Below are 23,784 nucleotides of genomic sequence, written 5' to 3' on the forward strand. Positions count from 1 at the left end.
GTTTTTATTACATGCCATCTTAAAATGTCTCCTTACTCAAAGGCTGATTTTGCATTAGAATCCTTGCACATTCGCTGCAGAGATGCATTGATACACACTTCAGAGGAGAGCACCTTTCTTATCTGTGTCCCTAATAACAAACATAATACTGTTTCTCTGTTTAATGGTCAATTTATGTACAAGTACCTCTCTAAATTAAGTCACAAAGCAGGTTATTGTTCCCTTACCGTGGATTATCTCCAAAATGGTAACCAAATGATAAACTCATTTGAAACAGAACACAAGGAACCAGCAGCCTCTCACTGAATAGCGTTAATGATAAGTATTTGCACCTTGACTGATGACTTGAGAAATCAAGATGAAAATCTGACAGGCTGGAACCAGACATTGAAAATAGATTTTCCCTAAGTTCAAAAGCAACACCACAAATGACAAAAATGATTAATTTCAGCACATGGACCTGAGAGTTGGTCTCTCTACAACTCTTGGTAAATTGTATCTGCACAGCAGACACAGGAGACTAAACTTAAGTTTTTTGGGGGGCAATTAATAATTAAGACTAATACAGTCTTTTCACAAGGTTTTGTTGCTGTACACAGTGTTGTGCTCCATTTTAGTCATGTACCTGGCAATGTATCTGGGCTCAAATGAAGTGTTTGCCACAAAAACCTCAGGTTCCAACTAGATGAGAAAAAAAAAAAAAACCATGCCACTTCAGTCAGGCATCTGATAGAGGAAAGGCAAAGAGAATGGGAAAGGGATTCTTTTCCACTGCATACTGTTTTGGTGAAGAATCAGTTTTCCAGCAGCTCCTCTCTGAGTATACTAGCATGCTCCTCCTCAAGAACAGTAGCAGTGGGCAGCAGATAGGACACCAGCAGCAGCATACACTGTGCCTGCCCTTTAGCTGTGGACTCGGGGCAAGACTGCATTTCTGCTGTTCTCCTTTCCTTTGGGGACATTAAGGTCCACACAGAAATACTTGTTCAATTCCAGCCCTATCTCTTAACTTTTTGTTCCTCGCCACCCACCACTCATTCCATTGAGGCTACAGCCCCTCAGATTTGCTAATCAAGTGCCACGCATAACTTCTCTCAAACAAGCAAAATTAGGAAAAACTTGTATCAGGCTACGTTTTGCTGGGTGAGGAGTTAGAGATCATTGTTATCATCATCATCAGGTCTAAGAGGAAGTATGTTAAGCAGCAAGGAGCAAAGGTGTTTTCAGGCAAATGTTTTGGGAATGTTTTTTCAATACTGGAAAAGACCAGGGTTTTTTTTTCTCTGTCCTCATTTACCCTCCTGAAATCCAGTAAAAGCTCACAGGAGGTGAGAGGAGAAAACGTGTCCAGAAAAGTAGTATATTGTTCGCTCAACTGCACCAATGAGCCCCTTGAGCCCCTTAAGTTCTAATTAAGAAAAATTAAATTTAAAAAGCCCCACTATCTTATCATCGCACCTAGATTTTTTTTTTTTCCAAATGAAAGACAGACAGAAGAAAAGACCTACAAAGCAGAGTCTTGCTAACCTTCATCTATTTTTTAAAAACTCAATACAGCATCTAAGAGGAGAGGAAGGAACTCAGGCAAGATGATGCTGATGAAAACACTGTGATGCTCAAATACAGTTTCCCTTTAAAAAGCTGCCAGGGCTAGAGCAGTCACATGGCAAAATGGTGTGTGTCTGGGTCTGTGCGTGCCTGTTTAATAAGCCATGAAGCTCTTTGGCTGAACTAGCGTGTGTGTCATGTGATACAGGGGTTGCCATGGCAAGTACATATGCAGTTCTTGATCTGCTTCATCACAGATGTAGCAGAATTCAGATTAACAATGAAGGAATATGATTTCCTAGGAAAAAAGAAGCTGCACTTTGCTTAGCCTAACAGTTCAGATGTAAAGCTGAAACAATTTAAATTATCTCTTAAATGGTATTTGTGATATGCTGATTAAAAACTTTTAATCTCAGAACAATAGCCATGTAACACAAACGCTATCAGTTCAGTCTTTGAAAGCAGCTGTATATTTGGCTATGTTGCAGTACATGAATTTCAGTATACTTTTCTATTTAAATACACAGAAGTTTTTAGTTCTGCTTCAACCCTCAAAACCAAGATATAACCGGTAGAGAGAGGAACGGGGGACAACTGTTCCAATGAAATAACAAAAAACATGTCAAACCAACTCTAAAATTCAGTCTTTGCTTTTTTTTTAATGTGGTAACCACAGACTGACAGTCAATGCAAGAGATTCCTGTGAAAGATGTTCCCGACACTGAGGTAGAAAACATATCATCGGAGTTTTAACATCTGGTACCAAAATTAAGCAGTTTGCTAATACAACAGGCTGATGAAGACCTGCATCATATGGGCTGCCATTCGTAACTTGGTGACAGAATACGGCTGAAGCTACTTGCAACCCAAAGAGAAGGTTTATAGAGGTAATTCTGTTCCTGTAGGGGCAGCCATAGGACTGTTTTACTTGACTGAGGTCAGTTCCACCTAGGCACACCACTCCTGCACTGTTAGGAACCTCACTATGGAGCCAGGATCTAACATGAAATGCCCAAAGACCTTTGGCATACCTTGACCTTCAGCATTTAATACCCATTTGTATGATTTTCATGTGTGCTCCAAGAGAAAAGATATCCAAGTCCTGAAATAATTTCTGACGCTACAGAACAAACAACCTTCAAGCAAAAAATTACAAAGAGCCTAACCGTAAAGAGTGAGTGCCCGAGCCTCTGAGCAATTACGTAAAAGCAGGCAGACCTCAATGCAATTGGAATTTTTAATAAAACTTAGCCATTTCTCTCCGTGCTTTTTGTAGAAGTGCTTGAAAAGGGATAACCTGTATTGAAAAGACAATTGATTCTCTCAGTGTTTCCTCCCAGCAAGAAAACCAAATAAAAATTAAATTTTATTTAAAGCCAAATGGATTCCCCCCACCCCTCCACCAGCTTCCAAACTCTTCCCATCACTTAGATGGGGCTGGTCTTAAAATCTACAGCACCATTCACAGCTGTAATTACTACCAACTCAGGGCATCTGGAAGTGCAGAGCTCTCCCAGCACTTAAAGAACAAGATGTTGCTTTTGTTCTTTCCCTTTATTAGAACATACTGAGTTGGGGTTTCATGGGTTAATTTCAGATCCTCCTCTTTTTTAACCTTATACTTCTTACTCCACTTACATTCTTCATGTCCCTATTCACACCTCCCTTCCACTGTGTATCATATGTTTTTCTCCAATAGCAATAAAAGGGAAAATCTCCATTGCAAATCACTTGCTGATTTAAAGGAATCAGAATACTAAAACAAAAAGCAATGCTCCAGGATTTCCTCTGCATTAGAGTGGGCTGCATTTAGTGTTGATTGTTATTATTTTTACTTGGATGTCCATTAAATTGAAGACCTGCATCACTACTGATCCAATCAAGTTGTTTCTCCCGTAACAAAACTGCGTAACAGATTATATGGATTTTTATGGAAACGACCTTGAATGTCTCTGCTTATGGAAGATGAATATCAAAATCTAACCACTAAAATATTGGATGCAGTTTCAAGATACAAATAACCGATTTTGTTGTGCTACTCGGTTTTGTTTATGACAAAATTGCTTGCATCTCTCTCAAATTAATCTCATTACCAAAAACTAGAAAAATGAGATCACTAGTCAGAGCTCCTACTAATGTGATTTTGGTGTTAGGAGACTAATTTTTTAATTAGCCTCTCTTTGTTTACTTATTCAGACTTGCACATTGTGGAGGACTGCAGGATTGTCTAATATCAGTTACAAAGCTGAGCATAAGATAAATAACTTCTCACATTCCCCAGTATCTCTTTTTCAGCCCTGAGCTTTCTGCAGACAGCAGGAATTTGCTTCTCCATAGCTGCATGCAGAGAAGCAAAACAAACTTTACGTTTAAGTATAGAAGATTATTCTCTAGATGGGCTACGTTTTTAAACAATCTCTTCTGCAATACTAAAGGACTCAGCAGTTTCCTTTTGTCTTTAAAGATTCAATTAAAAGTATGTTTCAGAAATTAAATTACAGCATGAAATTAGCTAGGGGTATGAAATACTGCATTTGCCCTAGCATTCAGGGAAAGGCTGTGCAAAGCAATTCACTTAATGGCTCCTAACATGTGATCTCAACTTAATAACTAAAGTGCCCTCAGCTAGCAGAGGATCTACGGGTGAGATACGCCCTATATAATCCACCAAAAGGAGAAATGGATTAAAGTCAGGTAAATCTTATTAAGTTATGGTAAACCCTACAGTTACTCTCATTTTTGATCTTTTAAAATGTTACAATTTTATCAAGTAACACGCTTGTTGGCAGGAATATTTCTGTGGGTTTTTAGCTGGCTGTGGGCTTCTCAATCTTGACACGTTCCAGAAGCATCTGCCAGAGCCTATTGGAAGCATGTGTTTCTCTCTAGCTTTCAGACAGTACTGCTGGATGTAATTCATCACAACCACTGGGGATACACTTCAGTTTATCCTCTGCTGTACTAATATAGGGAAGGAAATGAGCAGTCCCCTAACTTCAGCTGTCCCTTTAGTCACCTGTTGGGTACAATTTCAGCTCATGCTGTGAGCTGTCTTTGTGCTGCATGCACACACTGGGTTGGTGTTTCAGAGGAATCCGATTTCCATTTGGGGGTCCTTGGGTACTGTGCAATAAAAAATAAAATAAAAACCAATTCCACTTATGACTGCCTTCTGTGGGACCAAAGCAGCTCACTTTGCTCATTTGCAAGCTCCCGGCAGCTCGCACGGGGAGCTGCAGCGTCCCCCCCAGCAGCGCATCCGCACCGCCACCTCCCAGCTGAGCACGGGTCTCGCGAGGGCTGGCAGTGCCCACCCCACGCCAGCTATGCCACAGCCTCTCAGCACGGGAGACAGCTGCCGGCTCTGTATTGTTGATGAAGGCCCTGTGCTGAGAACACACTCCACACAGTGGGTTGGGGTTTTTTTTTTTGGTTAGTTGGTTTGGGGGGTTTTTTGGTTTGTTTGTTTTTAATATTTTTAAACTGACTTCACTTAGGATTAGAAGTCAAATTAGAGTGGAAAGCCAGAAGGAAAAATAAAAGGAGTCTCAAATTAACTCTAAAACCTACAGCTATTAATGTCTCTGCAATCCATTTCTTCTCTAATCTCTCCTTACTCCCATTTTAATCCAATCGCATAAAAATCTAATCAGTGCACATGCACATTCCTGTTTTCATATGAGTTTTAGCCACTGATCTAGTGTAACTTGGCAACAAGATGCCCATCACCAGATGCTTCTGTTGCAGAGGTGGTCTGTACTGACGTTCTCTGCTTCCAGGGGTATACCCAAGAGCAGACTCTGTTCTTTAGGCTAAGAAAATAAACATCTCAAATTATCAAGCACCATACTATGTTTATGCTTTCCTGTGGAGGAAAATAAATAAATAAATAAAAGCACATGTAACTTGTCAGAAGGGTGCTGAGAAGGAGAACATGCAAAGGGAACAAATGCTTGCCACCTGGGTGGGGCATAAAGTAATCTTTATTATTATTAGAGCCAGCCAAATACAGCTGTGATTTATGGCCCTGGAAAGTGCAATGCACTGAGCTGTTTCCCTCAAAGAACATGTTTGTTTTTCTTCAACTTTATGAACAGGTATTGTTAAATGATGGATTTTCCTGAAGGCACAGAAAGAGTCACTCGTATTATTCTAATGCTAGCACAGACCCTCAGTTCTGCTGGGTTTCTCAGATTGGTGGTGCGTGTTCCCAGTGTTTACTATAGACAGTTTTGGCAGAATGTCCGAAGTGCATGTGGCTGAACGTGCATGTGTGCACATCTAGGAGTCTGTCTAGCTGCAATTTTGCTACTTATGGGTCATGAGACTACTTACTGCATGTCTTCTGTACAAGTATCTGCCCTTCAGGTTGTAACATGAATTCTTAATTCAGGTCACAGGCAATTACAACATTTGTCAGGTGTCAGTGAACTTTAGCATGGAGTACTTTTTGGTTACTGGAAGCCTTGAACCAGAAGAGATCAATGCTTCAATTTTGCCAGCAGTCCTGGGCTAGACTTTATTAATGTTACATGGCATATTAATTGCATTGTTTTACTGAATGTATTTCTCTGTTAATGAAGTCCATCTAGATTAGTTATAAAGACTCTATTTGGGCATGCTTGAAAACAGTCTTCCTTTCTTTTAATCCAGTAACACAGTTACTGGATTCATAGTAACAGTTTTTTTTTTTATTTCTGCTCTACTCTGTGCAATTTCATAATACACTTGAAGACATTTTCCAAACAAATGCAAACCTTTGACTAGAAATAGCAGCACCACCAGAACCCAGAGGGCTGTGCAAATATCTACTTCCCCACAGGTTTACATGCATCTCTGTCTTGCCAAGAGGGGCTTTTTGGTTAGAGACAATGCTGGATAATTTTAACTACCAGAAAAAAAAGTGGAATGGGAACGAATGACTAAAAAAATGGACATTAAGATCCATACAACCCCCAGCATCTTTCGGTAATGGCATGCCAAGGACTCTCCCAATGGTACAACAGACCTCCTCCAGAATGACTCAGTCTGCCAAGGAGGCACCAGCCTGTAGGTTGTATGTGAACACATGCCCAAATGGAATTGGAGCAAGGCCAGTTCACTCATTTACACAGGTGGTCAGACAGCCTGTAAATACCAATAGCATGGAGCCACTTAGACTGCATTTTAACAAAAAAAAGGGGTCTGTAACCCCTTTAGAAGTCCTCTGGACCCTCTATGACCCGACACTTTTAATTATGCTTCTAAATATAGCAAATGAATCCTAAGCAAAAATGCACCCACTTACATAGTGAGCCAGTATACGTCTGAGCAATTTGTGGAATGATGAAGGTGAAGAGATCATATAACTTCCCTGAAAAAGAGTAAAAGTTGTAGGCAGGAACCTTAAAATCATGGACGATTTATTGAAAATAACATCAAGATTTAGATACCAAAATGATAATGATTTCTGCTTTATTTCCTTGGTACTTGGGATTACCAAGCACGCTATCAGCCTCTATGGTAATTTTAAATGCCATTTGTTGCATGACTGTCCTAAAATAAAACTTCTCAGAATAACAGCAACAGCAGTATAATATAGTTTGCATTGTGTCTGTTGTTTATGTTGTGTGGCAATAATACAGGCAGCCATATGGATATGAGCATTTGGAAGGGAGGATTTGTTGGCTAGATCATCACATCTGTTTACTTATAAATGCAACAAAATACATTTGGAGGTCACTGACTGCACAACCATTTTACTTACTCTTGATGAAAAAAAAAAAAAAAAAGCTATCAATGCTACTCTTTCTACATCAACACAACTTCAAAAGAGACCCTATGATATTTTCATGCAAAAGAGGTTTTCAAATTATACTAGAATTGGTCTCTATCACACCTCTTCAGCCACTTCCATTATAAAGGTGGTATCACAGCAATAATATAATCTAGGATGAAATAAGTATGCAACAGGTCCAGAAGGAAGATAAAGAAAACAACCAGTGTCACAGTTAAGCTTGCTCATAACACATACCCTTTGATTAATGGAGCACATGCCACTGACCTCATATCCAAAAATCACATTCATTGAGTGAACTCAGATTTGAATTAAAAAAACCCAAACCCTGAAAAAACCCACCACACAAAAAAACCCACCCCACCCCCCACTGACACACCAAACCAGTAACAATAGGTTCACAAGCTTGTAATTTATAACACCTCAATAATGTGCTTGCAGGTATTTCAACCAAGCCCTTCGCTGTGATCCAAAATATTTCTTGCACTTCCCTCACCTTTTTCTTGAGCTCTGGCTGTAAGCATATTGTAATCTAGCAAGCATAAGTATTCCTGCAAATTTAGAAAAGTGTAGTTCACTATGCAAAATTTCAACTACAGACAAATGTTCAGAAAAAGAAGAAACAGTACTTTAAGCGTTCTTTTACCTAAAGTATTTTTCTGATTTCAAGACATTATAAACAGTAAATTCAAAATGAAATTATTTTACTTAGGTTATTTTTTATTCTGATAAAAATATTTTGGTAGAAAAACCTCCACATGTCCATATACTCTAAGATTACACAGATTTTTCTCAGATGAACAGAGCTTCTGGCAGTGAATAATCCCATGCATAGAAATATTTTTATATTTCTTGCTGTCACCTACACTTGGTAACACTTAACTTTTAGCTGAAGGACACATACCTTATGTCTTGTTCACAAAGGAACCTAAGGACAGGAACTACAGAAAACTACAGACAGATAATAGCTGAATTCAATTACTTCCACAACCTTAAAAAAAAAAAAAAAAATAGAGCAAGAGCAAAAATATGATCTTACTTTTGCCGATGGGTTAGTCTTCAATATTTGATTTGCCAAAGGAAGGAGAGGTTAGGATGACAGCTGTTCATTACAATTCCTTCTTTATTACAAGAGCTTAACTCTGCCACTGGCTCACTGGCCCATTTCTGCTAGCTTTAGCACAGAACAGTGCTCCTAAAAGCTCCTCCTCTTCACAGCATCTGCCTGGATACTTCCCTCAACAAGCAGAAACAAAGCTTTCCACAGAGCCACTTAGGTGCTGGGAATGAGCTACAAGTAGAGGAAACCATTAGAAGTAGAAATAAATATTTTGATGGCTAAGTCCAGGATTGGGCAAGTAGAAATTCATACCCATTAACACCATCAGCTTTACACTGGAGCAGTCACATCTTCATAGTGTTACAAATCAAAATGACGACTTCCATGACAGAAAGAGTAGCTTGAATGACACCTAAAAACTAGAAGGCAGAACTTTCAAACCATTCATCTCCTATCAAAGTGTACAACCTCAGCCACTCCCTATGACTAATGCAACATGTCTCAGCCTTCAGAGGAGGAGGAGTGTTCACTATTTGTTCCTTACCAAGATTTTGTATTTATACAATTAAAAAAGCACTCGTGAAGTATCCACACAAAACTATATATAATACATATAAAATATCTAAATATACATATTTCAATTATGGATGAGTCAGAAGGCAACTGCTTACTCTAACAGATGCCCTATGTAAACTCAAAATACTCACCTTTTCCCTGGCACCCATCACTGCCGAGGCAAATCTACCTTCTGTTCCCAGAAATGCTGCCTACAGCAGATACTGTATCATGGCAAATGTACATCTCGCAGTATTGCAACTTTATTGCCAGTGAAAATGATACTGCTTCATAACTTTATTTGTAATTTATAAGCTCTGTGGGCAATATGCCAGTATGTTCTTTTAGTCTGGACACAGCCACCTGAACAGACAATGATCAAGTAGTGAGACCAGATGAATAAAAGATGGGGGGGAGGGGGAAAGGTCTAAAAATTAGGCCCAAAATATATATACTAACATATTTATTGTGGCTTACTCTCAGCTACTGATCAGCACATTAACCTTATTTTCGCTGCATGATTGCTAAGTACCATACTAAAAATAGGTCAGAAATTCAGATCAGATCAGCTGACTCAGCCCAGCAAGCTCAGACAAAGACTAGTTGCTTTTTTTTCTTCAATCCAATACGATGTGCTTTATCCCCTGCAATGTACAATAGATCCACACATTTTTCCCCACAATTAACCTATCAGAACCACACACGATAAGATAGCAATCACACTGAGGGTCCATCAGTGCTACTGAAGAAATGCAACACAATGTATCCTTAGGAAGGCAAAACATACAATCAAACGGCTTTTTTTTTTTTAGGTCATTTTTCTGATCTTGTTTCCAAACTGCTCAGACTAATGCATTTAAATGAACTTAAGTCATTCAGCATGGTTATAAGATGATTTAGGTAAATAACAGCTGCTTCCAAATAGTGTTGTGTGTGAATACCACCACTTTATTAGATAATAAATTACTCATTATTATGTTGTTAATATACATGATTAGCCTTCTTCTAAAAGAGACCATCCAAACACTAAAATTGAATAGCTTCTCAAAAATTCAATAATTGGACTATTAGGTAATTTTCAGTAGGTGCCAAAGACTTATAAGTGCTTTATTTTGATTCCCACAAGCAAAAGGAGAGTGTTTGCTGGAACCCCCTCTCCTGCTCAAAATCTACCTGCAGTTAATCACAGGGGTGACTCCCTTGTTGCTAAGGAGATGGTTTTCAGCTGTTGGTAGTCTCCAGACTGGTAGCACTGTTATCACTACACATGTGCACCACTTGCTATCTAGGCCACACTATCAGGAATTAGGGGTAATATAAATACCCACCAAGATAAGGTAAAGACATAAGGAAAATAGTACAGAACAAAGAAGAAATCAATAATCCTACTTTACCTTTCCTGACTGCTGTGTTTCAGTAGACAACATGGCCTTGGATCAATCTCTAGAGGTTACTACAGGGAGCAGACTCAATTGCAATCAGTCTAAGTGACTTCAGACATCATGGTTCCTTTAGTCAAATCAGATGTTCTCTCTTGTCTGCCATTGCTTTTAGCTTTCCTAATCAAGGGTTGATCACAAATATCTCATTTTCCCTCTCCAAGTTTACACAGGAAAAAGACAGAGAAAAAGCCTTGAAGACAGCATTTTCCAAGTTTTCCTAAGGTGTTTTTCCTACTTTGTTTCCTCAGACAGATATCGTTTACCCCCACAGTGTTACTGAGATAAGCCAAGTGGGGAAGGAGTAGAGGGGACTAACAGCAAACATGGTTTCTCACAGAAGAACACTATATTCAAGAAATGTTGATACCTCCAATCTACATACATATACGTGCTGTTCCTCTGATAAATCCACTACATTGCTGGTAATCTTCCTTGTGTCTTCTGAGTCGGAGGAGAGCTCTGTTCTCAGTGATCTCAGTTCAGCATGAGCAAGAATTCATGTTTTGGCCCAGCCTTATATCACCTGCATTTATCCAGAGCTCTTCATCAAATCACTTTGCCAAGATCAATAAATAAAACCACACAAACTGACCACAAAGTAGGAAATACTGTTACTGCCATTCAAATTAGGTAGAAAAGCTTGGCTAGAGGACTATAAAGAACGAGGTAGGTCCACAACTTACTCTCTCATGCCCCAGGAAACTTATTCATAACAAAACCTGTTCTGGCACTTAGTGACCTTCATGGTTACACATACAAAAGTGCATGTGAACAGGTTAGCCAGAGCATAGCCTAATTAGCTGTCAGCTCTGAAGACTATATTCTAAATACATCTGTATACACTGACAGTTTAACATAGCTTATCATCAAATGAAGAAATTACCACAAGGACCGCGGAATTTATTTTTCTAGCCAATTCTAAATCAATGAAATAGTGATGTTTCAATAAATTCAAAATATTTGCATCTTTGAGTTTTTTTATTTTATTTTCCTCAGTGGGGAAGAGCCAGTAATGTAAGATGAGAAAGTACTCTTCATCTCACTACTTTAAAACAGCAATTTATTGACTAGCACTTTTGTATGCACTCACTTCACAGTTGAGACAGATCCAAAGCCTTCCTCTGCTTAATGTAACTAAAACTTAACTTCCCTCTCCATCATATTAAGAAATATTTTGAGGTGGGTCTCCCTACCCTTTCCTCTTGGAAATTTTGCAGTTTATGTAGCTATTCAGTAATCAAAAGACAGGGATGAACACTAAACAAAGATGGCAAGAATGAAACCGAATGTGTATCCAGCGTAAATCAAAACAAACAAAAAAACCCCTCCTGTATTAATCTCCTGCAAGGAAAAACATTTTTTTCTCATGTAGCTGTGCACACTATAGCTCCTGCTACAAGCAGCCCGTGCCTTGACTCCCCAATAGTTTGAATCTGCCTAAAGATCACCCAAAAGTTGAGCTGACAAGATAATAGTCCAGAAGGTACCAAAATACACATTGCATGGGTTCTCATTATTCACCATCGTTTCACATTATTCTTATCCCTCCCCAACCAAATTAGTGACAATCCAAAAAGTTTCACTTCCTGGAATGTAAAGCAGCCATAATTTTGCTTTACGTTGCTGCTTCTCCCTCCTCTGTCAAACTGTATGTGCTGTTCTTTTCCTTTTAACTTTCCATCAAAATTACCAGACTACTGAGGCATTGCTGGAATGTTCACAGCACAGCATGTCTGTTATACGCGGATGTACAGTACCCAAGACATAGCATAAAATTTAATCACTTAAACTGAAATACAGAATATTCTTGCTGGCAGAAAAAATTCAAAGGACCTCCTATCAGTTTGTGCTCAAGCCATCTATTTGCATATAAAAGTTTAGCATTTGGATGGATGATTTACCTGTATTACACAATTTGTCCCTCTCCTCAAGAAAATGCAAATTTTTTAATATGCAAATGTATATATAATAAATATTCATATATATCCCGTTCAACCTTCTTTTCCTGTCCAGGAGGCTGCAGAGATTTCATCGCTATCCATTGGCACAAGAGGCCAGGTCATGTGAGTGCTCCTCTCATTAACCATCAATTAAAAATCAATGGAATTGTTCAAGAGCAGCCATTATAGGGTTCTACCCATCAGGGGCTTGATCCATTTTTCTTTAAATGATTGCAATATTTTTACTGACTTGAGAGCATGCAGAATGGTGAGGAAATCATAAATAACACATTTTTTTTGTACAATCTCAGAGCACAATTAGAGAGCTTTGAAATTTTACCAGATTTAAAACATCAACTCAAGGGGAGTCTATTTTGACCTGTGAGGCTGTCCCTGTCTTGCAAGAGCTCATGCACAAATATATCTTTGCACAAAGCACACACTGTCCATCTAAAAGCACTGAGTGGATGAGGACCTATTTTCCACTAGATCTACAACTCCTATTCCAAACACCTGAACTTTCTGTTACGAATCACACCTGCTGAAGATGCCACACATGCTCAAACTAAATACATTTGGATGGGAATACTCTCTTCCATTAAGGGAGGCAGAACCATTCAGTATCATGTCTACACAAGGTAAAACACATGCAATTAGCAGCCTGACATGGGCCAATGGTCTGTACTGCTTTTACCAGCAAGCTGCTTAGAAATCAACTGGTCTACACATATTTACCATACCTGAGACCGAGCCCCTCACTGTTCACTCATGCTGCCAGACCACTCATCTTTTTATCAAAATATTTACCGTTTTATTGCTTCTTCTTGTTTTCGGCGTTTTTCACTCTTTTCTTTCAAGTAAGCCAGGTTTGTTTCATTCCTCATGCGATCATTCTCTCGAGCAATGTCTGATGCATTCTGTATAACCAAGCCATCATAGGCCTTCATCCCCATATCTTCAATATACTGGAGAAAAGCGCCCAAAGTGACCTCCTCCTGATTAGAACTCATCATCTTGCAGGAGATAATGAACAAAGGAAAGCAACGTTTCCTGCAGGTTGAAAAACACATAATACCTTAATCAGTAGGAAAATAGCTTATGGTTTATGACAGTGAGATTGTGTCAATTGTAATTAACATCTCTGTAAGGGACAATTTTTTAGACTTTCTCCTGTCTAAAGAATAATAAACAAAGCAATTCAGAACACAGAACAACATTACTCGAAACAAGAGGAGATAAAAACCAAGAGTTTCTTCTTCCAAACAATGCAGATCCATCCGGTTATACATTGTTCAAATCCCAAAAAGGTTTTCTCCCACCCGTTCCCTTTTCCTAATACCCTTCAGCTGCAATGACACTGACCTCCCTGAATCTCAGTTGGAATTGGACTGAAAAGGCTTCCATCCCAGGACAACAGGTCCTTTTTGCGGTTTAGATAAAGCTGCACCAGAACAGATCACCAGATAAAATTCCTATTCTGCAGGATATTGCAAAGTTCAGGTGAAAAATACTGTTACGTTTTTTGAAACAAAAAAGTTCAAAATTTTCTTCAGGTTCAAAATCTGTAAAGAAATATTGTGAAATAGTTTCCTATGTTTCTTAGTAACCTAGATATGAGCCCATAAGCCCTGGTCGTCTGTTGCCCAACAGCTTGTTAGCTTGAAGGTCCAAGAACAGACACGAAATCCCAGCTAAACTGGGACCTTCAGAACTCTAAAGCCCTTGAATTCTCCAAGTTTCCATATTTCTTCCACAGGTATGACAGACACTTGGGTTTACAGCACCTCCAGCTAAGCAGCATAGAGAACAGACACACTTAGATCCCTAGGTCACTCCTGGCTCCATGGCAGGCAACCTAAAAGCTCTCAGAGAGGTCCCAAAGGTTTTCCACTCAGCAGCAGACACCCTGGACATCGCAAGAACTCTGATGTATAGATACATCAGTAAATACCACAGGTGACTAAAGGCAAGGTATAATTTCAAGAAACATACTGGATATTTAAATTCTACACGACTAGATTAACTACTTCTTAATCAAGTAAAATAGAAAAACAGAGTTGTGCCATCTTCTTCTTTTAAATACCAATTACTTTAAGGTCCTGAGACATTACGATCTTAAATGGCATTATCCTGACACAGCCCTGCATGCGGGGCCCTCATCTTACAAATGAGGAGTCGATGCAGAGAGTGACTGAGTGACATGCTGGCAGTGTTGGCAGCTGAACTCAGCTCTCCAAGGCATGTTTGCTTCTTCACTACCAGAGCGTCTCTCCCTTCCCCGAAGAAGGATGGTGTGACTTCTCGGAATCAGCCTGAGAACCATGCCAGCACTGCAACTAGAAGTAATCTTATTGAATAGGCAACGAGTATCCTGTCTGCACACAGATTTTTGGGGCAGAGTCCCCATGTAATCAGCAACAAAAATCTTTCCTCCATTTCCTAATATACTTCCATAGCTCTAATCTTTATTACACTGCTGGACAAGCAAAATTCTGATCAGGGTAAGCACTGATTCTAGAAAAAAAACAAAAACAAACAAACAAAAAAACCCCAAAACCCTAAAAGCTCTTACAGATTCTAGCAATCCACTCTGGGCCTTCAGGCACAGCCCTGAACACAAGAACAAAATGCTTTTACATCCATAGAGTAAGCAATGTGCAAGGGATTAAAAGAAAAGTATTTTTCCACCCTTTAATTTTTTTTCCCCATTTTTTGATCACTTGAAGCAGCAATGACAACAAGCAGCTGGTTTCAGGCAGTTAATACTTAAAAAGCACACCAATAATTTTTTTCCCTTGTTCTCTGTTTCTCTATATCAAAATTATTTCTGTACAGTGGTAACCTGACTTAAAATCATGAAGATTCAGAGGATGCAAAGGGTCTGCTCCTATCACCCTCTTCCACCTCCCAAGACAACCTTTTCTATCAACTAAGCCTGAATATGAGTGTAAGGCTGACGTTCAGGGTCACTAAATTGATCTTAAAGCCTTTTCAGGCATGGGTATAGGTATCTCCTACTAATCCCTGCAGGGTAAAACCAGTGAAGGAGGTTTCAGTGCAGCCCGATGTGCATGCATGCAATTTCCCACAGCTTTCACATTGGAAGTAGCTAGAACCCACTGGGTTGGAATATGCATTGAGCCATTCTATATATTCACCATAAGTGGCACTGTATCTGCAAAGGAGTGCATTGGGAAGCTGACAATGAGCTAAACAGACTCTATTAATGTTACTGATGCTTCAGTAGACATCACTTTAGACCAATTCCTAACCTTTCCGATTAAGAAAAGTAAGCCCAGATACCATAGCCCCTTCCTGGGAGTCTCTGTCTACAGCATGAAGCCTACCTGATTAAAAACAATGCTAACAGCATAGATGGCTCTAACTCCATTGACTCTGAACTTCTCAAATGGTATCTGTTTGTTGATGGTTAAAGTCTGGGCCATTTCCCCAATAGATGGCTATTTCACTGTATTTTCCATTTTGGACTTCTAGTAAAGCCTAGTTTCTGCGTATGTTGAATCAAATTCAGATAAACCTGTACAACAGAGAAATCCCACCCTAGTGACCTTAATGGCAGTTTTGCCATTGATTTCTCCAGTGACCAGATTTTACTCCTGAAATATAATATGAAATTTTATACTGAAGATAACTTCAGCAGCCTTTCAACAAATGCAGTTCTGATCCATTTTTCCCCAAGACATATAGAACTTGATCTGTTTCACACTCTCTTTTATGACAACAATACTGCATTTTTTTTCCCTACTGTTTCCCTTTCTTTTTGGAGGTCAAAAATGAGCTGATACTTAAGAATATACTGAATCTCCTTTTATTATGATATTTATTTTTCATATGAGAAGATAAAGTCATTCCAATTGCAAAAAGACTGAAATAAAAGCCTTTATTCTGCCGCACGCACTGACCAGATACAGTTTATCACTGATGTTTTCTATTACTAAACTCACGCAGAGTGACAAAAATTTACACAATATTTAATAAATGGATCAAGATATGTTCTTTGTCCTAACAAGGGTCCAATCCTGCAACAATACTGAGCAACTGTAACTACTGAACTCCTCCTGTGCCTGTTGATGCTTCCATGCTTGTGACATCAAATTCAGTTTGAGGTATTCCTGGAGGGGGTTGGGGGACTCCCAGATATTTCAAAACCTTGAATCAGCTCTTATGGCACTAACTCTGAAAAGCATCTATACAAGTAGCAAGCATTTTTTGGATCAAAACCCATGTATCTCCTACATGCATGTTATTTTACAGCCTCATTGCATTTACTAATATTGGACAGTTGTGCATGCTACGCTTAAACGGAATAAAAATGCAAACAGCTGGGGCAAAAAGCTTAACTAATTACTGTAAACATTTTTACAGCATTAGTATTCCTCGTACAGCATACTAGGACCAATTTTATTTAATGCCACTTCAGAGATACTATGTTACCTTAATGTATTAATATAAAATATTAATTAAATATTAATTAAAATATAATTGCAATAGGCTGCAACCAATACATGTGGGCCATCGAGACATGCATTGTCACCCTCCTTGGAAAATGTGTGGACAGCACTGATCAACTTTTGATCAAAGTTCTACTGACTAGTAAATCCAGGCAGTGAGAAATTCCTAACCATCTGTCAGGGCAGATACAAGTACAAGCAAGTGTTCTGTTTGATTACATTTATATTTGATTAAAAATATGCAAATGCAAGTTGTTAAATAAGTCATGTAAGCTGTAAGTGAGGCACCATCATTTTGGTACCCCTAACACACACACTGTGGTCAGGTATTTTGTTAGCTGGTAACAAGGACCATACAGAGTCACCTGTGTATTTGCAATCAAATTGTTTTCAGTCCATTTTGTTTTCTGAAACCAAGTAGCCCTGTGTCCTGGTTTTGACTGAGATAGAGTTAATTTTCTTTCTAGTGGCTGGTATAGTGTTATGTTTTTGATTTAGTATGAGAATAAAGTTGATAACACACTGATGTTTTCAGTTGTTGCTAAGTAGTGTTTACACCAAGTCAAGGATTTTTCAGCTTCTCATGCCCAGCCAGCAAGAAGGCTGGAGGGTCACAAGAAGTTGGGAGGGGACACAGCCAGGGTAGCTGACCCAAAGTGGCCAATGGGATATTCCATACCATGTGACATCATGCCCAGTATATAAACTGGGGGGAGTTGGCATGGTGGGGCAGGGGATAGATCACTGCTAGGGAACTAACTGGGCATTGGTCAGCAAGTGGTGAGCAATTGCATTGTGCATCACTTGTTTTGTATATTCCAATTCTTTTATTATTATTATTACTGTTATTATCATTATTATTTTCATCCTTTCTGTCCTATTAAGCTGTTCTTATCTCAACCCACTAGTTTTACTTGGTTTTTTTTCCCCATTCTCTCCCCCATCCCACTGGGTGGAGGCAGCAGTGGGTGAGCAGCTATGTGGTGCTTAGTTGCTGGCTGGGGTTAAACTACAACACCCTGGAAAACTCTAACTGGGAGTAGCTCTGTTTGGGAAATTCTTTTAACACTCCTTTCTCTTCCCCTCATCATTGTGAAGGAACAGAAGGAGACAGCAGGGAGGAGGAAAAGCCATGGATTTCAGCTATTGAAGCCAACATACTGAGAAGTCAACAGAAATTGATTGGAGGAACTCTGTTGCGAGCATTCACTGAACATGAAGATTTTTGGAAATTCACCTGAGTGCAAGGACACAAAGAAGGAATTCTCCAACATGTTCACTTTGCCTCTTAAAGGCACCGCACTGAGGAAAAAAACAAACCAAAACAATCATGCACACTGGTACCTTCCCCTCCAGGTATCCCCAAATCAGAAGGACATTGGCAAAGGAGCACAGGGCAGCTCACACTGTCATGGCCCATGCAATCAGCTGTCAGCATGGGAGGAGTAAAGCAAGCAAGATTATTTTTTTTTTTTCCTTCCCTGCCAGTGCATCTGGTTTACTGGCAAGGGCAAGCAGTCCCCTTACCGGTTTGCCTAGAAACATTTACATAACTGAATTCAAGATCTTTGTATTGACTCAGACACAATTTCTATGGGAGAATAATGCATTGTGCTTCACAAGACTGTTCCATACCTTACTTCTAACTTAACTATTTGCTCTGATGCTGAACATACAACATTCTTGGTCAAACCCAACCCACCTCCTTTCCATACGATCAGTGTGCAAAAATACTGAATTCATAATATGAGAGTAATCAACCCAATATCACAGTATCAAAACAGTTCTATATGTTAATATTCAGACATGCAGTTCTCCCTCTTATTCACATGAGGATCCCCAAAATATCAGTTGTTTCTCAGCACGCTTGACAGCCATAAGCTGCAGCTGTGCTGCATTGAAAATTGGCAATGCTGACATTAAATTGAAGGAGGTTTTTGAAGTAATGACAAAGGCACTGATTGCCTTCTTCCAAACCAGAGGGGTTTTTGTTTGGTTTTTTTTGGGGGGTGGGTTGGTTTTTTTTTCATTTTAATGTAGGAGAACAGAGCCTGGAAACACAAGAGTGGGGTTGCCCAAAGTCCTGAGTCCAACCCTAATTTATAAAGGTCTACACATCTCTCCAGTCCTGCCTGTCTCCCTTCCACATACTGTCTCCTCTCTTTGACAACACACCTGCTTTCACATTACCTGTCAATTCCCTCCACTAAATTCAGTACATCAGAAGGATTCCGCACAAATCAAGGATGCTAATCAGCCATTCAACCCTTGAGTTTGAACCGTTGCACTCTAGTTGCTTGCAAGGCAGTAAGAGCAAAGTAGACAGACCAGCCATATCCAATTTTTACAAACTGCTGACCACAGCATACTAATAAGGACCTAATGGTATTAGGTGTACAAAGAATACTTTCACTGCAACCAAAAAAAATTCAGTGACGGAAAAATATACTAGAAACTACTTTGCAGAACTCTGTCTCTTATCATAAATGTGCCTTATACCAAGTGAGCTTTGAAATACCCAAACAGTTGAATGTGATGAGACAAATTGCTAAGACGTGCTTTTAAGAGTTGCATTCCCTGCTCATTCTTAACAATGAGCTGGCATTACTGTTTTCACAGACAGCGACACATTAAATACTAATGTCAAAGAGGAAAGACCTTCTGAAATAGGTTGCAAGTTTCCTACTATATATCATTTGACAACTTTTTATGCAGGTATTTAAAGAAAAACAACAACTACACTCATTTGGAAGTACAAAATATACTTTGTATTTTGACTGGGATTACAGATTACATACCTTATCCTCATTATGCTGCACAGCATGAGTTCTAGCACCTGGGTGAAATCACTGAAGCTAAGTAGAGCTAAGCCCTTCACTTAAAGAGGTTAAAAGTGGCTCCTTCAGTAGAATGAGAATGCTACTGCATGGGTTTAAAGAAATAGTCCATTTCTCCAGACGTTGCACCCTTCATAGGGGAAAGTTATACTCCCTGTAGTTTTAAAAATGGAAAAAAATACCCTCAGCCTTGAATTTTGGCTCCCTTGCTAGTGCCTTTTGAAAAGGGAAAAGGTCTTTGCTAACAATGACTCCTCTGTGACTCCAGAATGTAAAGAGCTGTTGTTTACTTTGCAATACAGCAACACTTTTATCACTTTTATCCCCTGAGGAAAATAATGCTTCCTGCTAACCACAGGGATGTTGGACAATTACAAATCTAGATTCAGAATGGCCAGCACTTAAGTGCAATCATGACATTTTATCATCCCAATATTATGCAGAAGACTTATGAACAACAATAAGAAATAAATCCACACAACACACACAGACATATAGACACACATTCCCTATGCACACAGGAGTACATTTGAACTCAGAAGAAAGAATGAGCTTCTTGCTGATGGATGTATTTTTTTTCTTCCTCCTTAAGAAAATGAAATAGTGATTTCACTACCACCAGCATCACATTAAGATGCTGTAAAATTTTAATGGTGCAGCGGGTCTGATGAGTAACTAACATAGATGTTAGAAATTATTTCATCAGAAAATAGCAAAGAATGTTTTTAATTCTTTCACAGTGCTTTTTACAAACAAAAAAAAAAATCCAGCTGCAAAATGTCTCTATGACAAGCACAATCAACATGTGAAGTACACAAAAACAGTCAAATAGACTTCAGCTTTTAGTTTAGCAATGGCTTGATTAATACCTCCTAAAAATACATGCAACTTCATCCTTATGCATTCTGACTACTCATTATTACAATTTGTAATATTTGTTCATTCTAATTAGCACCATATTTTATTAGCATGCTCATATAATGTATTAAAATATGTACGTACCAAAATTTAAGTCCACGGGGACTGCTAAGTGCAATAATCAAAGGTGACTTTTGCCTGTAAAAGCCCTTTCCTGTGGTTATCTCAGTGCAGTCGGAAGAGATATTTCAGCACCATAAGAAACAGATTTGCAGTTAGGCTCAGTTTTTTCTTCAGTTAAAGTGCATTAAATCTTGTTGGCAAAATTGCCCAGATTGTAGAATTCGACATCACTATAAGTCAGTGTGTTACGTTACAGATCTTCTTAACACACGATTAAAATGGCATGGAAAGTTTGGCTTTTAAAAAATGCAGTGGCAAGAGAAGACAGGTGCTTGCTTCTTTAAATCCACATTCAGAGAAGAGAGGGTACAGATAATGGGAGGGTATAAACAACACCCTGCTTTGAGGTCCAGCAGAGAAGAAACTGGATGATTTTTACCCACTTTACAACATAGAAGATTACGGCACCATCATATGCACTAACACAGAGATTTCTAAGGTGCCTCATTTGAATATGTTCTGTGGAGACAAAAAGAACGGAATTTAAGGAATAGAAAACATCCTATCCAAATGGCTTCTTGCAGCAGGAAAGACGCTCGCTCTCTCATTGCCACTTAAATACAGAAGGTCTGAGGCAGTCTAGCTTGTGGCATCGTCTCTCTCTCTCTCTCCCCCGTGACTACAGGCAGGCTTGCTCTCTCCAGCTGCCTTAGTCTGTTGATGCTACTGTTGATTAATCAGGGATTCTCAAACAAAGAGCAAGCCTACCTTCGGGTGCCAGCAGGACTGTGGGGCTCCTCTCCTGCTGCAATCCGGCTGCCCTGACCCCCCGCGCAGCCAGCATCCTAGCACCTCGGACAGCTCCCCCGCGCTAGGCCCATTGGCGGGGGCGAGAGGACGGGAGCAGAGAGACGCCAGGAGCCGGAGAGCGGCAGCTGCTTCAGTCCTCAGCTCCAGGGCTCGGGCGCTCGGCAGAGCCTCCGAGCTAGGCAACAGTCTCTCTCTGATCGCCACTGCACTGAAGTCTGATTAGCAAATAATCCAGTGGGGAAAAAAAAAAAAAAAGAAAAATCTGCATGAACAGCACTGCACAATCACATTTAGTCTATAGGTAGGAAAGAACACGAAACAACGCCCTTCCCCCCTCCTTCTCCCTTCCCAAAAAAGAAACTGTTCTTCCACGGAGAATGTGTAAGTTAACCTTTAGCCCATGTTATGGCTCAAGGAAATGAGCAGCCACTTAAAAGGAACATCTAAGCCTCAGTTTGATACCTCATATTGATGTATCTCTTGCACTCACCCTCACTGAAAAGCAGTGCAAGGCACACAATTACTGCTGACGCAGATTAGACCGCTGCTTGGGGAAAGAGGGGAGGAGCTTCTTAACCTCATCAAAACAACCTCCCACCACCTGCTCCCATTGCACGAGAACAAAACTATGCTACTCGGACAGAATGAGCGTGACATTTACGGTGTTTTACTTATATTGATATGAGATGCGCACTCTGGAAAGAAGCATTCTGTCTGAAAAACATTCAGGGTGGAACTACACGGTTTTATGCTCATCCAGAATTTGTGAATGTAATTGTTTGGAAGAAAAGATCTCCTTTTTTCTGAACTGGATCTATCTGCATTATAGCTCCTCCTTGCAGAATATGTGCAGTTTTGCTTTCTCTCCCCCAAACCTGCAGCCTGGACACAAAGCAAAGCATTCACTCCCTGCGCAAAAGCCAGTAAAAGGGGAGATGTCTGAATGTGCACAGAATGCATTACTCCATTGTTAAGTGCCATTTCAGTCTTCCTCTCTTAAGTTACAGGCATATTTTTCTCTTGCATAAATCTTGATTCTGATGTTACAATAACAGTTGAATTTATTTTTGAAACTAATAACAGAAATTATGGTCATGGAATAAAGTCCTTTCAAAGTAATGCATGTTCACATGAAAAGCAGTGCTAGTACACAAATAAGAGCACAGGAGAACTTCCTGCAGATTTACTACCCCCCAACTGGAATATTAATATTACCTTACATTCAAGAGCACTCAAGATAACCACCTAGACACATTGCAAAACATGGTGACCTCCTTCATGCAGCAGTAGCCAATACTAACATCAGAACCATAGCCTGAAAGAAGCCTGCTCCTAAAACTCTCTCTCGTATTCACTAGTAACTCACTGCTCGCTGTAACAGCACACATCCCAGCACACCTCTTGCGACACTGTGAAACAAGACAGTGAAGTTTCCACACAACATCTCCAGGAGACCATTTCAAAAGGATGCTTTAAGAAGGGTTACAAAGACAGGAGAACAGGGTTTGAAGATCTGGAGGGTTTTTCTTTTTGTCAGGGAAGAGGATCTAGAAAGGAAGTACCTACAGTGTAGAAGAACTGGAGGCAGTCCTGGAAGGAGAGAGTTCTTTCCCTAGCCCAGAGGCTAGCCCACAGCTCTGCTTCTGATTTTTTTCTTCCTTGAAGGATACTCTAAGAAGAGCTGTCACTGTGCAGTAATTGGGGAATTCTTTGATTTTCATCAACTGGAGATTCCTGTCACATAATAGCCTCTTACTGCCAATACTCCTCCCGAATTTCAGACCTTCCCTATCTCTGCCCCAAGTTATGCACTGAAAACAGAGAAATTGCCCAGTCAGATTTCTTTCCATGTTACTTTAACAAAGGTATCACTGTAAAGTCATTACAACTTCATAAGCAATCTGAAGAACTACAAATTTTAATCCACAAGCATGAAACACCTGGTTGTGTCTTCACCACATGTTTCATCCCAGTAACTGGCTAACCCAGACACAATCATCTTCCAGACTACAGATGTTATTGCACCTTTTGGCAGTTTCCACATCTCATCATTCTTGCACCAAGGTCCCTGGGGACCATATCTCCATCAGCTATGGAAGGAAACGTCCTATCATGACCTCTGCAAGGCTGGCAGTTCCATTCCTGTTTAAAGCACAGAAAACTCTCCCATCTGCCTCCACAGCCGGATAGCATCAACCCAGGAAAAAGCACCTACAGAATCAATCACGGGACCTTCTATGTGGATAGCAGAAGAGCTGGATCAAAACTCAGGTAACCTCTTTTGTGCCCTTTTCCCCCCCCAAGTTTCTTACAGAACAGTGCTACGATCATCTTTAAACACGTTTAATGACAACCTTAATGAA

At 39.7% G+C, this 23,784-nt stretch overlaps 1 protein-coding gene across 6 annotated transcripts in view; it reads right to left on the bottom strand.

Moving 5' to 3' along the window:
- NYAP2 (neuronal tyrosine-phosphorylated phosphoinositide-3-kinase adaptor 2) overlaps positions 1-21,927 on the bottom strand; it is a 147,743-nt gene extending 125,816 nt beyond the window's left edge. For 3 of the 6 annotated variants that reach the window (XR_003925425.1, XM_030028445.1, XM_030028440.1), the window contains exons 1-2: positions 20,633-21,927; positions 13,129-13,371 (exon numbers count right to left, since the gene is read on the bottom strand). Coding sequence is in view for 4 of the 6 variants with exons in the window: in XM_030028445.1 (XP_029884305.1) it covers positions 13,129-13,334 (206 nt within the window). In the remaining 2 variants the exon portion in view is untranslated. Of the gene's footprint in view, positions 1-8,363; positions 8,472-13,128; positions 13,372-20,632 lie in introns of those variants that run through there. The other 3 variants (XM_030028443.1, XM_030028444.1, XM_030028446.1) reach the window with 3 other exon arrangements.
- Between the last annotated feature and the right edge of the window lie 1,857 nt (positions 21,928-23,784).

Source organism: Aquila chrysaetos, chromosome 10, assembly GCF_900496995.4.
Source record: "Aquila chrysaetos chrysaetos chromosome 10, bAquChr1.4, whole genome shotgun sequence".
NCBI lineage: Eukaryota > Metazoa > Chordata > Aves > Accipitriformes > Accipitridae > Aquila > Aquila chrysaetos.